This window comes from Nannobrachium achirus, assembly GCF_963921795.1.
Source record: "Nannobrachium achirus genome assembly, chromosome: 8".
Taxonomy (NCBI): domain Eukaryota; kingdom Metazoa; phylum Chordata; class Actinopteri; order Myctophiformes; family Myctophidae; genus Nannobrachium; species Nannobrachium achirus.
The window spans coordinates 47,995,978-48,012,983 of record NC_137817.1 but is presented as its reverse complement, the minus strand read 5'-3'; the positions used below and the strand labels follow the sequence as shown (position 1 = coordinate 48,012,983).

General features: G+C 43.5%; 1 protein-coding gene across 1 annotated transcript; it reads right to left on the bottom strand.

Annotated features, from left to right (window-relative positions):
* Positions 1–11,137: 11,137 nt before the first annotated feature.
* On the bottom strand, positions 11,138–12,085 carry LOC308290171 (eukaryotic translation initiation factor 2 subunit 2-like; the record flags this gene model as incomplete). The annotated part of the gene is made up of 1 exon (XM_080731946.1): positions 11,138–12,085. One exon carries the CDS (start codon positions 12,083–12,085, stop codon positions 11,138–11,140), a length of 948 nt encoding a protein of 315 aa, XP_080588072.1.
* Positions 12,086–17,006: the final 4,921 nt, after the last annotated feature.

Genomic DNA, 17,006 nt, shown 5'->3' with positions numbered 1-17,006 from the left:
AGTTAAGGAAGAAAAGGAATGAATGGATGACATAAGTTACTTTATTGTCATTAAACAGGTACAATTACAGGTATCATAAAATTGGCAAAGAGAATGATTTAGTTATACTTACTCATCACTTGTCTTGTCACCTGGCACCTCAGCCCTGGAGACTTGGTCGAACTGTAATTTCCGTGGGTTGTGACAGGTGCAGATCTGAGGAAACTGGCAGAAACAACTCAGGTCTCTGTAAACTATCTTTCCCGGGAAGATAGAAAGAACCTGGTGCGTAGTGCTGATGCCAGTCACTGGACGCACTGATGGAGGGACCATTTCATCCATGTTGGATATCTTCTCTTCTTCGATCCACATGACAGTGACTTTTTCAGAGGACTTCTGTAAATACTCACACAGATCCCTCGGTGTTTGTAGGTCACTGCCTCCGAGGACATACATGTCTGCCTTACGCTTCAGCACCCCTCCCACACCATCAGGTGCGCCCTTTCCATGGGAACGCTCTGAAAAGTTCCAGGTGACCCTCTTGAATCCCCATGTATAAGGAATGCTGCTCATGAGGAAGCAGTTTGTGCGATTCCGGTACTGGGTTGCTGGCCCATCACTGAGGACATGCAGGGTGTCAATTGCATTGTCTTGTTTTCCTCGGAAATCATCAATAACTGGCTTGATGTGTGCCCACACAGCACGCTCATCATGGCGTAAGGACTGTGAAATGGTGGCATAGCACTGGGAGCCACTGACTGAGTAGGCAACTCCGGTATGCACTGTTGCCTGCTGCCTATTGCCACCAAAATGAAACGCCTGAATCTCTGTGTTTAGTTTACATGCATAGTTCTCAGAAAAGTCTATATGCAAGACCATTTCATTGGGTTGGATGCTCTCCTTGATGTGTCTGAACTGCTTCACCTGATGAAGCCAGTTGAGCTGATGACTTGCAATCGCACTGAGCCTCTGGTTGAACACACCAGTGAGTCCAAATTAATCAATTTATTTGAATTGTGCTAAATCTATAACTAGTAGTCCTACTTTTTTTCCTTCTTTTTTTTTGTTTTGCTGTATCCAAGTAAGGATAAGAACAGCTATGGTTTTGTTTAAATGCCCTTCCTCCATATCCATTCATTCATCACTATACAGTATGTTTGTGTATTTTGGAAATAATAAAATCACATTTTCTGTACCACCCATTTTCTGTTGTCAAGTGTCTTATATTAACTGCTTATAACGGATAGTTATTATAAAGTGTTACCACAATATAAGGTTTAGGTTTCTGTGAAGGGGTTTCTGCTCTGTCTGATGAATTTGCTGTATCACCGAATGAAGCTAAATTAAATTATGTAAAAATGTTTAAAACGTTGTTTTAAACATGTTAAAATGTTTTAAATGGACAAAAGAAACATGGGACTTGTTATTTATTGTTATGTCTGTAGGAAAATACAGTATATATCATCTGGTGTGACAATCAAGTCATCTGGCGTGACAAGCAGATATGTCACACCAGATGACGAAGTGTCACACCAGATGACGTTTTCTGCATTTAGGACTACCTTGAGGCTACCAGGTACACATCAGCATGCTAACAACATGCTAGCTATAACAAAACAACCTCGATTTACATGTAATTATGACCAAAGTTTCAAATAACTTTTGCTTTATTAATGAAAAAGGTGTCACACCAGATGACATCCAGAAGTGCCACACTTGTCAAAGTTTCAACAAGATGGCATTTCATGAAAATGTTAAAATCATAACTCACCTCAGACACCTGTCTTGCAGTTGTGCTGGGAGTGCTGAATAGCCTTACAGAAGAAGGACCTCTCTAGCCCAGTAGGTGTCCAAATTATTGCCTGTAATTTTTCCAAACTAGTGTCACACCAGATGATTTTGGTTTGGGGGACAAAATCTTTTTGATCAGAAATGACTGAAAACATTATGCTTGGACTTTGAAAAGATATAGGCTCACAAATAGACATTTTCTTTGCCTAAATTCATTTTTAAATGAATTTTAGCAATTCTTTTTCTTAGTTTTATTCAAGTTCCCACTTTGAGAAACAAGGTCGGGACAGTCACACCAGATGACATTTACCATGTTTGGTTGAAGATTCTGAAGAAATGAGGAATGAAATGTTTTAATCTTGAGTAAGTTCACATAAAGCTTAATGTCCTGCACAATATTCAGAAGGTTTTTGACAAATATATTTTTTATTTATACATGTTTGACACCGAGGACAGCGAAAACGCTACGTCACGTCACCCACCCAGCAGTTGCAAAATTCCATCCAAACCAACAATAAAATAATATTTACCTAGCCCCCCCATTGCTGGGACAGCTACACTGCCCCCAAAATTACAAAGATTTACATACTGCTACAAGGACTATTTGGGCTGTATAAATCTGTAATTTTCTAATTGAAATAACCAAAGTGTCACATTATTTAACCCTTTAACCAACCAACATTGATACATATTTTTTAAGGTTTCCTTTGCTTTTAGAGACCTTAGTGAGACCAATTTCATTTGTTTAGGACCCATTCTCAAATAGCTCAAGCTTTGAATTGGAGGTTGTTTGTCAAACCTTTCCGACTTAAGTTCCACTGCCCCCATGGACCTTCATCTTGACTTTTCTCCTTCCATTTCTTCCTTTTCTCTTCCTGATCCGGCGCCGTGATTTTAGTCTTTTTCCGCTTGTGTCTTTTCTTGGGTTTTCCACCAGCCATCTCAGCTTCTGTCTGCCCAGTCTCACCCACTCTCTTGTCTTTTCTTTGGGGTTTAGAATGATTTGAGGACCTCTTGGGCCTCCCCCTCTCCGCAGTGCTACCGCTGGTTGTTGGCTTTGCTCGTCGCCGTCCACTGGGCAAGGTTCCCTCTTTGGGCATTCAGCACTGGGCCCCGAGTTGGTGGCCCCGTCTGTGCCCAGCACGGGAAAGGGAACTGGATTGGTGGCTGCGGCCCCCCCAGTTGAGACAGCCGTCTCTGCTTTCTTCTCTGTGCCTTCTTCACAGGATTTAGTATGCAGTACATCTTGCTCTACTTCTATGGCCACATGATCAGGGGGTTCTGAGGAGGTGCTCTCCACTGCACAGAGAGAACACTCTGCTTCCATAGAAGTTGGTGCTGGCTCCAGGAAATGTTTGGAGGTGTCCATGTCCACCTCCTTGACTTCCAAGTCTCTTTGGGGCACCATCATTTCCAACTTCTCCTTTTGGGTGCCGTCCGAGTCAAACGCCATCGTCTCAGACTCAGCTGAGGACCTTCTCAGTAGAGCAACTACTTCACTTGTCACTAAGACACAGCTTGACATTTTCCTCCTCAAATCCTGACATGGAGTGGTCAGCTCCCACAAACATGCATATTGTCCCTTTATGTCAGATTCCCATTTCTTTAGAATTAGCACACAGCATTCCAATTCCCTTTTTGAGCATTGTTCTTTTACTTTCAGTCTAGCATATTCAACATCCGTTTTAAATGTATTATATAAGGACAAAAACCTTCTCTCTTGGGTTTGAATTTCATGGTTAACAAATCGTGTTGGGTGGGTTTCCACTTCTGACTGTAGTACACTGATGTTAATTTCAGGTTTGGGCTCAGGTTGCTTTACAAACTGTGCAAAGTATGCATCAATTTCTGTTATTCTCTCATTAATTAACTTTCTCTCTGACTCAGTTTCAGTTTCCAATAGTTCCTCTAGGTATAACTTTTCTTCTTCTAAAGCTGCAGAAATCTGTTCTGGGGTAAACCCATCCATTTCTCCATTAGGTTAAAGTGCCCAAATTAAAGGACACCCCAGAATAAAGTGACTTTGCATTGTTGCATACTCCAAATACAGTGACCTTTGCTCTTGTCAGAAAATCTTAAAGTGTCTAAACTCTTGGTAGCCTAGTCAGTTTGTAAATTACTATTGCAGTGGAATAACTAAATAGTTTAATAAACAACTTAAGTATTCAACCAACAATAAAATAATGCAGTGTGCAATATTACTTTAAATCAACCTTCCAACAATAAAATCAACTTCTCAAAGTGCTTTCTTTTCCACACACACACACCAGTCTGACCTGTGATATCCTAAGCCAAGGATATTTTGACTCTTATGCACACAGAACGATCCACCACCTCTCATAGGAAGCTGAAAGGAGACGACGCTGCGTTCTTGTGGCCAACTCCACCACAGCGCCAACTTATTGCTCCTCTCTAGCTCACGGGCCGTCCGGTTGGTCAGGTGTACATGTCGCAGCAGACAGGCAGGCTGATGCGTGGCCTTGAAGACACTCCTCTCCAATGTTGCGTACTGTAGATTTAGATTGTTGTGTAGAGATTCAGACCGCAGTGTCGAGGTTCACTGCCAGGTGAATGGCCGACGCCCTCTGTAGCCTCCTGACGTCCACCTTGGCTGGCAGTGAAGGCTGACGTTTCTCACTGTAACTGCCCCTAAAGTGCTCTTCTGGTACAGAATGGACTACGGCTCAACTGATGATGTTCACAAGGAGTCTTTTATTTTCCCGATGAAAATTCACCGTGAGAAACTGCAATAAATGACAAACATATCTTTTAGCACAGTGAAACATACAACTAAACAATGGAATGATTATACAACAATAAAAGACAAATGCAAGATGTACAAACAAAACAACTTTACAAAACAATGACAACCAAAACAATAAAAGGTGACATACCGTGTGCACCTTCTGTACCAATATTTAGGAGTAGTTAAGGTTCTCTTCTTTCTTATCTTGTAGAGACCAACCTTTTGGCTCTGTCTTATATTTTGTATTGGAGAACACTCAGAGAGCTCCTCTCTGTAGCACCCAGTGTGCTCTGTTCTCATCAGTCTTCTACCTAAGCCTCAGCAGGTGGCCTCCCTCTATAAGTGATTGGTAATTGCTAATTATCATGTGACCTCTAGGCCTACCTGTGCCATACAAAGGACAGTAGCCTACCTGAACCCCAGATGGCACTAGATCACACCATAAACCTACACAATGTCACCCAAAGAAAAATGCATTCAGCAGTTGCAAAATTCCATCCAAACCAACAATAAAATAATATTTACCTAGCCCCCCCATTGCTGGGACAGCTACACTGCCCCCAAAATTACAAAGATTTACATACTGCTACAAGGACTATTTGGGCTGTATAAATCTGTAATTTTCTAATTGAAATAACCAAAGAGTCACATTATTTAACCCTTTAACCAACCAACATTGATACATATTTTTTAAGGTTTCCTTTGCTTTTAGAGACCTTAGTGAGACCAATTTCATTTAGGACCCATTCTCAAATAGCTCAAGCTTTGAATTGGAGGTTGTTTGTCAAACCTTTCCGACTTAAGTTCCACTGCCCCCATGGACCTTCATCTTGACTTTTCTCCTTCCATTTCTTCCTTTTCTCTTCCTGATCCGGCGCCGTGATTTTAGTCTTTTTCCGCTTGTGTCTTTTCTTGGGTTTTCCACCAGCCATCTCAGCTTCTGTCTGCCCAGTCTCACCCACTCTCTTGTCTTTTCTTTGGGGTTTAGAATGATTTGAGGACCTCTTGGGCCTCCCCCTCTCCGCAGTGCTACCGCTGGTTGTTGGCTTTGCTCGTCGCCGTCCACTGGGCAAGGTTCCCTCTTTGGGCATTCAGCACTGGGCCCCGAGTTGGTGGCCCCGTCTGTGCCCAGCACGGGAAAGGGAACTGGATTGGTGGCTGCGGCCCCCCCAGTTGAGACAGCCGTCTCTGCTTTCTTCTCTGTGCCTTCTTCACAGGATTTAGTATGCAGTACATCTTGCTCTACTTCTATGGCCACATGATCAGGGGGTTCTGAGGAGGTGCTCTCCACTGCACAGAGAGAACACTCTGCTTCCATAGAAGTTGGTGCTGGCTCCAGGAAATGTTTGGAGGTGTCCATGTCCACCTCCTTGACTTCCAAGTCTCTTTGTGGCACCATCATTTCCAACTTCTCCTTTTGGGTGCCGTCCGAGTCAAACGCCATCGTCTCAGACTCAGCTGAGGACCTTCTCAGTAGAGCAACTACTTCACTTGTCACTAAGACACAGCTTGACATTTTCCCCCTCAAATCCTGACATGGAGTGGTCAGCTCCCACAAACATGCATATTGTCCCTTTATGTCAGATTCCCATTTCTTTAGAATTAGCACACAGCATTCCAATTCACTTTTTGAGCATTGTTCTTTTACTTTCAGTCTAGCATATTCAACATCCGTTTTAAATGTATTATATAAGGACAAAAACCTTCTCTCTTGGGTTTGAATTTCATGGTTAACAAATCGTGTTGGGTGGGTTTCCACTTCTGACTGTAGTACACTGATGTTAATTTCAGGTTTGGGCTCAGGTTGCTTTACAAACTGTGCAAAGTATGCATCAATTTCTGTTATTCTCTCATTAATTAACTTTCTCTCTGACTCAGTTTCAGTTTCCAATAGTTCCTCTAGGTATAACTTTTCTTCTTCTAAAGCTGCAGAAATCTGTTCTGGGGTAAACCCATCCATTTCTCCATTAGGTTAAAGTGCCCAAATTAAAGGACACCCCAGAATAAAGTGACTTTGCATTGTTGCATACTCCAAATACAGTGACCTTTGCTCTTGTCAGAAAATCTTAAAGTGTCTAAACTCTTGGTAGCCTAGTCAGTTTGTAAATTACTATTGCAGTGGAATAACTAAATAGTTTAATAAACAACTTAAGTATTCAACCAACAATAAAATAATGCAGTGTGCAATATTACTTTAAATCAACCTTCCAACAATAAAATCAACTTCTCAAAGTGCTTTCTTTTCCACACACACACACCAGTCTGACCTGTGATATCCTAAGCCAAGGATATTTTGACTCTTATGCACACAGAACGATCCACCACCTCTCATAGGAAGCTGAAAGGAGACGACGCTGCGTTCTTGTGGCCAACTCCACCACAGCGCCAACTTATTGCTCCTCTCTAGCTCACGGGCCGTCCGGTTGGTCAGGTGTACATGTCGCAGCAGACAGGCAGGCTGATGCGTGGCCTTGAAGACACTCCTCTCCAATGTTGCGTACTGTAGATTTAGATTGTTGTGTAGAGATTCAGACCGCAGTGTCGAGGTTCACTGCCAGGTGAATGGCCGACGCCCTCTGTAGCCTCCTGACGTCCACCTTGGCTGGCAGTGAAGGCTGACGTTTCTCACTGTAACTGCCCCTAAAGTGCTCTTCTGGTACAGAATGGACTACGGCTCAACTGATGATGTTCACAAGGAGTCTTTTATTTTCCCGATGAAAATTCACCGTGAGAAACTGCAATAAATGACAAACATATCTTTTAGCACAGTGAAACATACAACTAAACAATGGAATGATTATACAACAATAAAAGACAAATGCAAGATGTACAAACAAAACAACTTTACAAAACAATGACAACCAAAACAATAAAAGGTGACATACCGTGTGCGCCTTCTGTACCAATATTTAGGAGTAGTTAAGGTTCTCTTCTTTCTTATCTTGTAGAGACCAACCTTTTGGCTCTGTCTTATATTTTGTATTGGAGAACACTCAGAGAGCTCCTCTCTGTAGCACCCAGTGTGCTCTGTTCTCATCAGTCTTCTACCTAAGCCTCAGCAGGTGGCCTCCCTCTATAAGTGATTGGTAATTGCTAATTATCATGTGACCTCTAGGCCTACCTGTGCCATACAAAGGACAGTAGCCTACCTGAACCCCAGATGGCACTAGATCACACCATAAACCTACACAATGTCACCCAAAGAAAACTAGACCAGGTCACCTGGTTGTGCCAGACCCGCAATGAAAACTAGTATGGCACTGAACTAACACATGAACACACAGGATTTTATAGTCTCAGCAACAAAGCGTAGTGAGCTTGTAGATCGGCTGTTTTCACTAGTATGGCACTGAACTAACACATGAACACACAGGATTTTATAGTCTCAGCAACAAAGCGTAGTGAGCTTGTAGATCGGCTGTTTTGACTAGTATGGCACTGAACTAACACATGAACACACAGGATTTTATAGGCTGAGCAGCTGGAAATGTTTGTGAGCTTGTAGATGGGCTGTTTTCACTAGTATGGCTGTGGGGCAAATGTTTTGCAGCACTGAACTAACACATGAACACACAGGAATTTATAGTCTCAGCAGCTCGTCAGCCAACTCAACTCTGCTGGTCCCGTACAGGTGACGGCACTCAAGGCAATCAGCCGAGCAAGGGAAGGGAGGGGCAGATGAGCAGTCAGAGGCAAACACAGGCACACTGAGGAAAAGAGGGACACTGAGGAAAAGAGGGACCGACCGACCGACAGACCGACAAAGCCTTATGTAGGCCGACCCCCTGGGTCTGGCAAATACATTCAGCAGTTGCAAAATTCCATCCAAACCAACAATAAAATAATATTTACCTAGCCCCCCCATTGCTGGGACAGCTACAACTTATTTCTTTTACTTTCTCTGGCTGTGCGATAAAGAGTTCATACTGTACCTCAATACTTACAAATCCAAATACCTATAGCTATGATTGAATATGTCTATGGTTTCACACTTCTTTTACATTTTTAAGTGTAGCAACAGTAAAAACAGTGCTCTTTTTTGACATTCCGCAGACCAGAAGAGGAGTGTGCTGGCATGTTCAGGTGTTTAGACAGATATCTGTTTTTGTCTTTATAGACGGTTGCGTCCTCTCTTAAATGAGCACTTGCCCGGTCAGGCAACCTGAAAGCAAACTTCACCTGCCCGAAGGTTTTATTTACCTGCCGGGGGCAGGTGGGCAAGCCTAAGGGTCTATTCAGGTCCAGGGTCTAATTTCGGTCTTCAAACTGTGACTTGTTCTTGAGAAGGTAGGCTAAGCTGCTAAATATTCAATTGGATTCGGTGGTCTGGAAGAGAAGAAATCAGAAGGAGAGAATAAGAAATTACTTCTGTAGATGTAGACTGCAAACTAGTAGATCCTAATATGAATTTCTAATGATAAAATCAGTGATCCCATTGAAGCTACCTGTCCTTGGCCAGCACTGATAAGCCTTGAAGCAGAATGGGCACGACGGTCTGATCCAGGTAGGCCCTGGAGGGACTGCAGGTCCACTTTCTGCTTGGAGATCTTCTCTGTGTTGGCTTTCTCGTTCTCCACTATTCTCTACAACAAGCATACAGTACATTATTTATGACTACATTAGATCAGTGGTTTTCAACCAGTTGTCCGAGAACCACCAGTGGTCCTTGAGGGGTTCCATGTGGTCCCCAACTAAATGATGTGGAGTTTGTAACCAAAAGGACCCTTATACTGTATATCTTTAACTCTTGAGAGTGTAAAACCCTTTCGGGTGATTTTGGTTTCATTTTACGCTCTCAAGAGTTAAATTATTGCTTCAATAAGTCTACACCAGAGGTCTTCAACAGGGGGTCCGGGACCCCTAGGGGGTCCTCAGAGTTACTACAGGGGGTCCTCCAAATCTTTGTGTGATAGAAACTTTTTTTTCTCCTTTTTTATATTAACCACTTGAACCCTAGCGCCCATATTCTGAGAACTTTAGCCAAAAATAGCAGATCTAAAGTAAAGCTTGTAAATCGGCTATTTTTTTTGGTGAAAAAGAGCAGACTAAGTACAGAGTTACTTCGGTAAAAAAAATGTTTTTGTATTGACGGTTCAAGAGATTAAAGGAGTAGTTCACCCCCAAAATGACTTTTTTTCTATTGATTACTCATGCCATGGAGAGTAGAGTTCAATAATATTTTTAGGTTTTTGTCGCATTCCTAAGACAAAAATGTGATAACAATAAATTTACCCCCATTGATTCCGGATGGTGACCCGTTTCGAAACGGGTCACCATCCGGAATCAATGGGGGTAAATTTACTCAAATCAAATTTTTGTCTTAGGAATGCGACAAAAACCAATAAATATTATTGAACTCTACTCTCCATGGCACGAGTAATCAATAGAAAAAAGTCATTTTGGGGGTGAACTACTCCTTTAAATATCTGAAAACACAAATTGACATGAATCCAAAATACACTGATGATTGTGCTGTCAAACAATGAAACTATATGGAAACTAAAGGTGAAAAGGTTGTGGGGGTCCCTGGTCCTTGTCCTGAAAACGTTGAAGACCCCTGGTCTACACAATTAGAGAATGTAGAAGAATTGTTATTTTTTATCAACATTTGCCTGTAGTGTTCTCTCCTATGGTACCACATCAATACAGCATGGAAGTCTTGAGAGGTTAAATCTCACGGTGGACCGTGTAAAAGAAATGGTCTTACAATAATAACATAGCAGCATCAAGGAAACCATAAAGAAGGGCTTGACCATGGAGCAGCTATGTGCCGACACCCGGCTGTGGGACTTCCATGAAAAGCTGATCTCCAGAGTGGACGTGGCTCTGCGGGGAATAGGGATGCTGAGGACAAAGGGAAGAAGATGATGCAGCTGCAAGGGTACTGTACAGGCCAGAGTACAGGTTTTCAAACTGGGGTCTATGAACTACCGGTGGGGGGGAACTTTTTGTCTGTTTAATTACTTTCATGATTTGTATTAGTGTGACTACTGTATATTGTCCAACTTTATTCCATCCATCTTTGTAAAAAAAAAAAAAAAACTTTTCCCAAATATGGAGATGACTGACATCATAGACCACATGATGAGACTGACACAGTATATGTCCATAAATGGGCATTCCAAGATATGATAACATTAGGGATCACCATATATAGCACAGCGCGGTAACATGATGTCTCTGTGCATAAAAGGGACTGACAAAGAGATCTCCATATATGACCATTAATATATTAGTGAATTAATTTTGCTGAATGGTGAAAATTCAAATGGTTAATTTGCGAGTATGACTCGCATCACAGCAACCACACTTGCCGTTTCCAATTGCATCTTTTCAACAGAATTATCTAGACAAGAGGAAGAGAATGTCACAACTGGCTCAGGCCATGACAAAATATTGGGGAGGTTCAAACCTAGTTTTTTGGCTCACATTTCGGTAGATGAACGGAGGTGACAGTTTTGTTACTACACATTCTTCATTTTTGTTATTCTTTATTCACATAAAATAACATATATCACATAAAACATCACAACATAAACATACAATATCCAAACAAACAACAACTGACACTTGTCAGTCTAAATCTGAGTTACATTCAAAGGAACATAGGTAAAAGCATGTTTAGTTTTCTTTGGCGCGGATCTGTGCCCTCTTGCCCGTGAGGGCCTGGAATCCGGTCCTGATGCTAGAGACGCACCAGCGGGAGTGACACGTCTCACACTGCAGGAAGTAGAGACGCGTGTCCTTTTGGAGGATGGTCTTGGGGGAGCGGCAGGCGTGACACATCACATACTCCTTGATGTATCCCTTCAGAATCTCCTCTATCTGGACGGCTTTAAATCTGCCTTTGATCAAAAGCTGGTTGTTTCCGTCTATGGAGCCGCTCGTGCCCAACTCGGCCAAGAGGAAGGCCATGAGGTGCTTTGGCTGACGATGAAACTGACGGCAGATGTCTGTGAAGTTCACTAAGGAGGTCTTCTTGGTGCCAACGCGGAACAGTTGAGGAGGCTTCCACCGAAAACTCTTCATCTCTCCGGGCACCATGGACGGGTTCTTCTCCCTCATGTTGCTGTAGAGTCGGTCGAGCAACTCCTCGTACTCCTCTCTCTCTGAGTCTGGGGCCAAGGCCAGACGTACCGGAGGCTTGTCGCCCTCCAGAGCGTCGTCGTTCTCCTGCGTCTCTCCATCATCGAAGTGGACCTTCTTTGACCTCTTCTTCTTCTTGGCCGGAAACATGAGATCGGCGCCGTCCTCCTCCATAGCCTCCATAGTCTGCTCAGTGATCTTCAGGTCTTTTATTCCGTCCTCGAGTTGGCGGTCAAACACCTTAGGCTTCTTCTTTTTTTTCATCTGGTTGAAAATGTTCAGCTCTGTGTCTTCTCCCGCCCCCTCCCCCCATTCCACCTCCTTGGATGCCTCCATCTTCTCCCTGGACTCCTCTCCTCCGATCGTCCCCTTGTCTCCTTCCTCCTCGTCAGTGAGAGGCTTCTTCTCCATGTCGTTGAAGGGCTTCTCCATTTTGTTGTTGTTGGTCATAATGGGATTGAAAACCTTCCCGTCTTCCGGCATGTATACGTTCAAAAAACTGTATTATTGTCCAATTTATTTTATCCATGAAGTCACAATGAGTAGAATTGTTCAATGTACTTTATCCATGTGTATCTTAACAATGAGTAGAATTTCTGGCTAGTAGCTGGCTTTTAAGTATTGAAATCATTGTGTGCTTGTAGATCGACTGATGTGTGGCTGTGATCTCCTTTTATAGGGCCAAATTCTGCCACGTCACCTCCTTGTGACACGTTTTGGTTTGTTGATGATGACCATATATGGTGTGGTGACACGCTGCTTTCTTAGCTTGCGAGGAGCTCATTCGTCTGGAGCAGACTGGAGATTCTTGCAGGGGGCGTGTTTGGCCCCGCCCCCTAGGCACCCTAGGCCCAGAGCCGTCTACATTAGGGCATGCAGCGAGCGGCGCGTGTGAGTTTATCAACAAACCCTAGACGCAACTGTTAAATTTCGCGCAGCTGGTAACCATGGCAACGGCTCTGCCTGCCTAGGCCTATGTCACGGCTACCCACTGCCCTCCCCTTGCCCCCTCCCCTCAAGTAACGCACGCACAGTCGCACGCACACCTCACACACACACAAACACGCGAACGACAAAAGACAACAACACAGCTACTTTGATTTTCGAGACGACAACAGCAACTAAACTTTTTCTACGGAGGAACATTTTGTTGAACCATCTTTTTTACAGAGAAAGCACAGAAAGCAGACAAACTACTACGTCATTTTGCCCAGGTAAGAATCACGTTTGACAGTGAACGCAATGTATGTAGGTCTATGTATGTATACTTTTGTATACTTTCCCCTAACGTTGTTCATGTAAACGGTCTCAATCGACACGCACATTTGCAGCATAGTTTAAACAGTTTACATGTTCTGCTCCATTAACACATTATGAGCAAACTACTGCAAAGATATTTACGCTATAAAACTACTGCAAAGATATTTATTTTATGAAGAGACCATTTTAAGATCAGACGGCGTCGGTCGTCGTCCTAGAAACGGCAGATGTTGGACATGGCGACAAAACGCGAAGCTGTCCGCGTCAGTGCCTATCTTAAAACTATATTAAAAATACCTATCTGAATCTTGTTTAGATTAAGAAATGTAGGACACTCACGTAGCAGGGTTGTCAACATTGGATTGTCAGAATCCAGGAGATTTATTTTTGGGGGGTGCGCGGAACTCCCCAACCGGGGTCTGTGGGGTCCTCTCCCCAAAACGTATTAATAGATATATTTTCCTGTGTTCTGTTGAATTTTGTTTATGTTTGATACATTTATCAGGCTTACTTTACTAGCATGTGTACAATTTCAGCCTAATATGCCAAATGTAGGTGTACAGATCTGATGACAGAAGCAAAGTAAGACATCTTTAATAATGACGTCTCATCTGTAAGTCATTACTTAGTGAATATCTATATGATCTTGCATGCATTGCCCCCACCCCTAAAGCGGTCCTCCCCCAGAACATTTTTAACATGGTAGATTTAATCTCCTGTGTTCTGGTGAATTTTGTGCATGTTTGATACTTTTATCAGGCTTGCTTTACTAGTGTAACCTGGTGGCAAGGAATTTACTTTTAATAAATGTATGACAACGCCACCCTGATGATTGTATCTGCACCAGGGAACAGAATTAAATAAATATATACTGTATCATTTCAATAAATTGGGTTTCCCAAACACAGATCAGAACAATGAGAGAGAGACGTGAGTTGGCCCCAGACATTTGCCATTTATTAATAGTCACAAAAATATATTTCAGGACAGAAAGAAAACGCAAGTGTAATACAGATCCAGTGGGCAACAACCTGGTAACAAAGGGGTTTAAGCTAAACAGCTACAGTGATAGGCCACTCACTACACCTAAAGCCTAGGAACACAGCACTCACACGCACACCATGCATAAGAATAAAAAGAGTGTCACCGTGAAAAGAGGTGCACTCATTCACAACAATAAAACAAACCTGTAGGACTGTGGGCTATTAGTGAGACCTATTGTGAAAACCCCTTGTTGTAGGTTGGCTGCGTGCACCACATGGACCCTGGTTACAGCACTTGGCATAGGGGGAAAAGATGAACAAAATTAGATTTAATAATAATAATTAATAATTGATAGGAAATAGCTCAAAAACCATGAACAAATAATAAAATCAATGCATAAACTAAGCTAAACAAAGCAGCAGTGGCAATCTGAAGGAGGGGATATAAAAACAAACATTTAGTGAACCAACAAACACAAAGTATGGCTGTATAACAAGTTGCTTGTTTGCATACCTTCAACTGTCTTTTAAACACTCCCTCTCCCCACAGCAATCAGTTCAGCCTGATTGACCTGCATTATCAAATGCAGTAGTTAGTTTCAATAACTGATAAACATTATTATAAACATAAAACAATAAACCTGAAACACATCACTCACCCTGGCACCAGCATTACACAAGCATAAGTGCAAGACCCAGGTCTCGAGACCCACAGCCAGTAACCACCAGCATCCTAATGTTCTGGTGTATTGCAGGGCATTTAAATAGTCACCTGATTATCAATGAGGAAGTGGACCAGGCAGCTGCTTAATGGTGGCCTCTGAGGCTCAATTTCCAACTGGCTACATTTACCCCCACTTTTTTTTCCATTGTCGTCCCGACAATGAACTACTAGTCTATCACCAAGGCCTAAACATAGCTGATGTTGTGTTGCTTACACCAGGAACCCTTTCACCAATCTTCATTGGTAGATGATGGAGATTTGAATGTCTGCCCGCTGTCTCGCGGGCAGACCTTCGTACTACTTCGCAGGGGGGGGCTGGTGGATTCACCGGGGCAGGAGGAGGGCTCAGTGCTACCGAAGGCGCAGGGGAGGAGGAGTCAGCTACCAGGGCATCTCGGCGTGACCTTGTGGAGGCAGCAGGGCCCACAAGGACATAGAGCTCACCATTTTCTTCTTCCTCTGCATCCCCTGGACTGTTAGACCGCTCTGTGTAGATATAGCCTCTTGACTTAGGGGGGCTGATGACCCGACGAATAGTAGGGGCCCTTTCCCGAGTTTGAGTGTCTTTCAGGAAGGTACATCGTTGGCACTGCTGGCACCAGCTTTGGATCATCTTCCCCATACCTGGCCAGTAACACCTCTCCCGTATCAGCTCAGTGGTTCGCTCGGCACCCTTACTTCCATGGTTACGGTGTAGCTGGTGGAAAACCTCCTCCCTCAGACACTCTGGCAGAAGCAGTTGATAGACTTTGCCCCCTCCATCTGGCCTTCTATACACTCTGTACAGCAGCCCGTCCTCCAAGGTGAGACGATTCCACTGCTTCAGTAGACCCAGGGTTTCGAAAGGGAGGTCCTGCTTTTCAAAGCGTCCAGGCATCCGTCGTTCCTGCCAGAATGGAAATAAAGCACTTATAGAGAGGTCAGCAGCTTGTAGGGCAGCCAGTTCAGTATTTGATCGTTCTGGCAAGGCAGACTTGGATGCCTGGAAGGCCGTTAGCCGTTTGACATGTGTACCTTTCCGGACAGCCACAGGTAGTGGGGTTCTGGTAAAGGCCTGTGTTAGTTTGTTAAGCTGCTCTTGCTGCTGTTGCATCATTTTTTTAAGCTCCACCATCTCTGCCATAGCTGGGCTATTACTAGGTAGCATCTTACCCACATGCTGGGAGGCACATGAAGCAGGGAGAGGACAACTCCTACCCCCATGTTCATCTGTCCGCCTCTCGCACTCCCAGCGGACAGCCTCAGCCCTGACCTGAAGGAGGGAATAGTCAGGGTTATTACGTACCACCCGCTTCAATTCCCTGCGTAGGTCAGAGTTACAGACACTCTCCACAAACTGGTCACGCAGCAGGGTGGCATAGTTAGGCCTTCGATCCTGGACAAAACGTTCAATTTTTTTCATTAGGCAACAAAGGGCATGAGAAAACTCCAGTAGAGATTCACCCTCCAGTTGCTTTCTAGAGAAGAAACTCTGGTGGAGAGAAACATAAGGTTTAGTGCAGCCATACAGGTCCTGAAGAATGAGTAGTATTCGCTCTGGGTCCTCTTTGTCTGACCTGGGCCTATACCTAATTTCATCTTTTGCCTCCCCCTCCAAATGGTCATAAATAAAATCAGCATGATCAATAGGCCTAAGGTGTCGAGCCCTGATTGTAGCCTTCACTTCTTCAGCCCAGTCCTCTACTGGGATCCCTGAGGCCCCCCTAAATACAGGACACTTCCGTTCTCTCGGAACATAGAGTACATATTCAGGAGGCAATGAGTCCATATTGTTACCATTGCATGTTGGACAAAGTGCTGACTTGGAGAGATGAGCCTCTGCCTGTTTGCTCTGTAGTTGCTCCATTTCGACCTGTAGCTGCTGCACCAAGTCCTGGAGCTCACTAGGCATTGGAAGTGAACAGACACTTCTGTTGTAGGACTTGAGGAGATGGGAGCGATCGACCGGTCCCACGGAGCGCCAACTGCTGCTTTGTTAATATAAACAATTTTCCCTTTGAGCCATTTCAACAATAAAACAAATAAAATAAAATAAAATCTCACGTCTCTTTAATCTCATTGAAACCCTGCCGACAGCGCCAGAATGTAACCTGGTGGCAAGGAATTTACTTTTAATAAATGTATGACAACGCCACCCTGATGATTGTATCTGCACCAGGGAACAGAATTAAATAAATATATACTGTATCATTTCAATAAATTGGGTTTCCCAAACACAGATCAGAACAATGAGAGAGAGACGTGAGTTGGCCCCAGACATTTGCCATTTATTAATAGTCACAAAAATATATTTCAGGACAGAAAGAAAACGCAAGTGTAATACAGATCCAGTGGGCAACAACCTGGTAACAAAGGGGTTTAAGCTAAACAGCTACAGTGATAGGCCACTCACTACACCTAAAGCCTAGGAACACAGCACTCACACGCACACCATGCA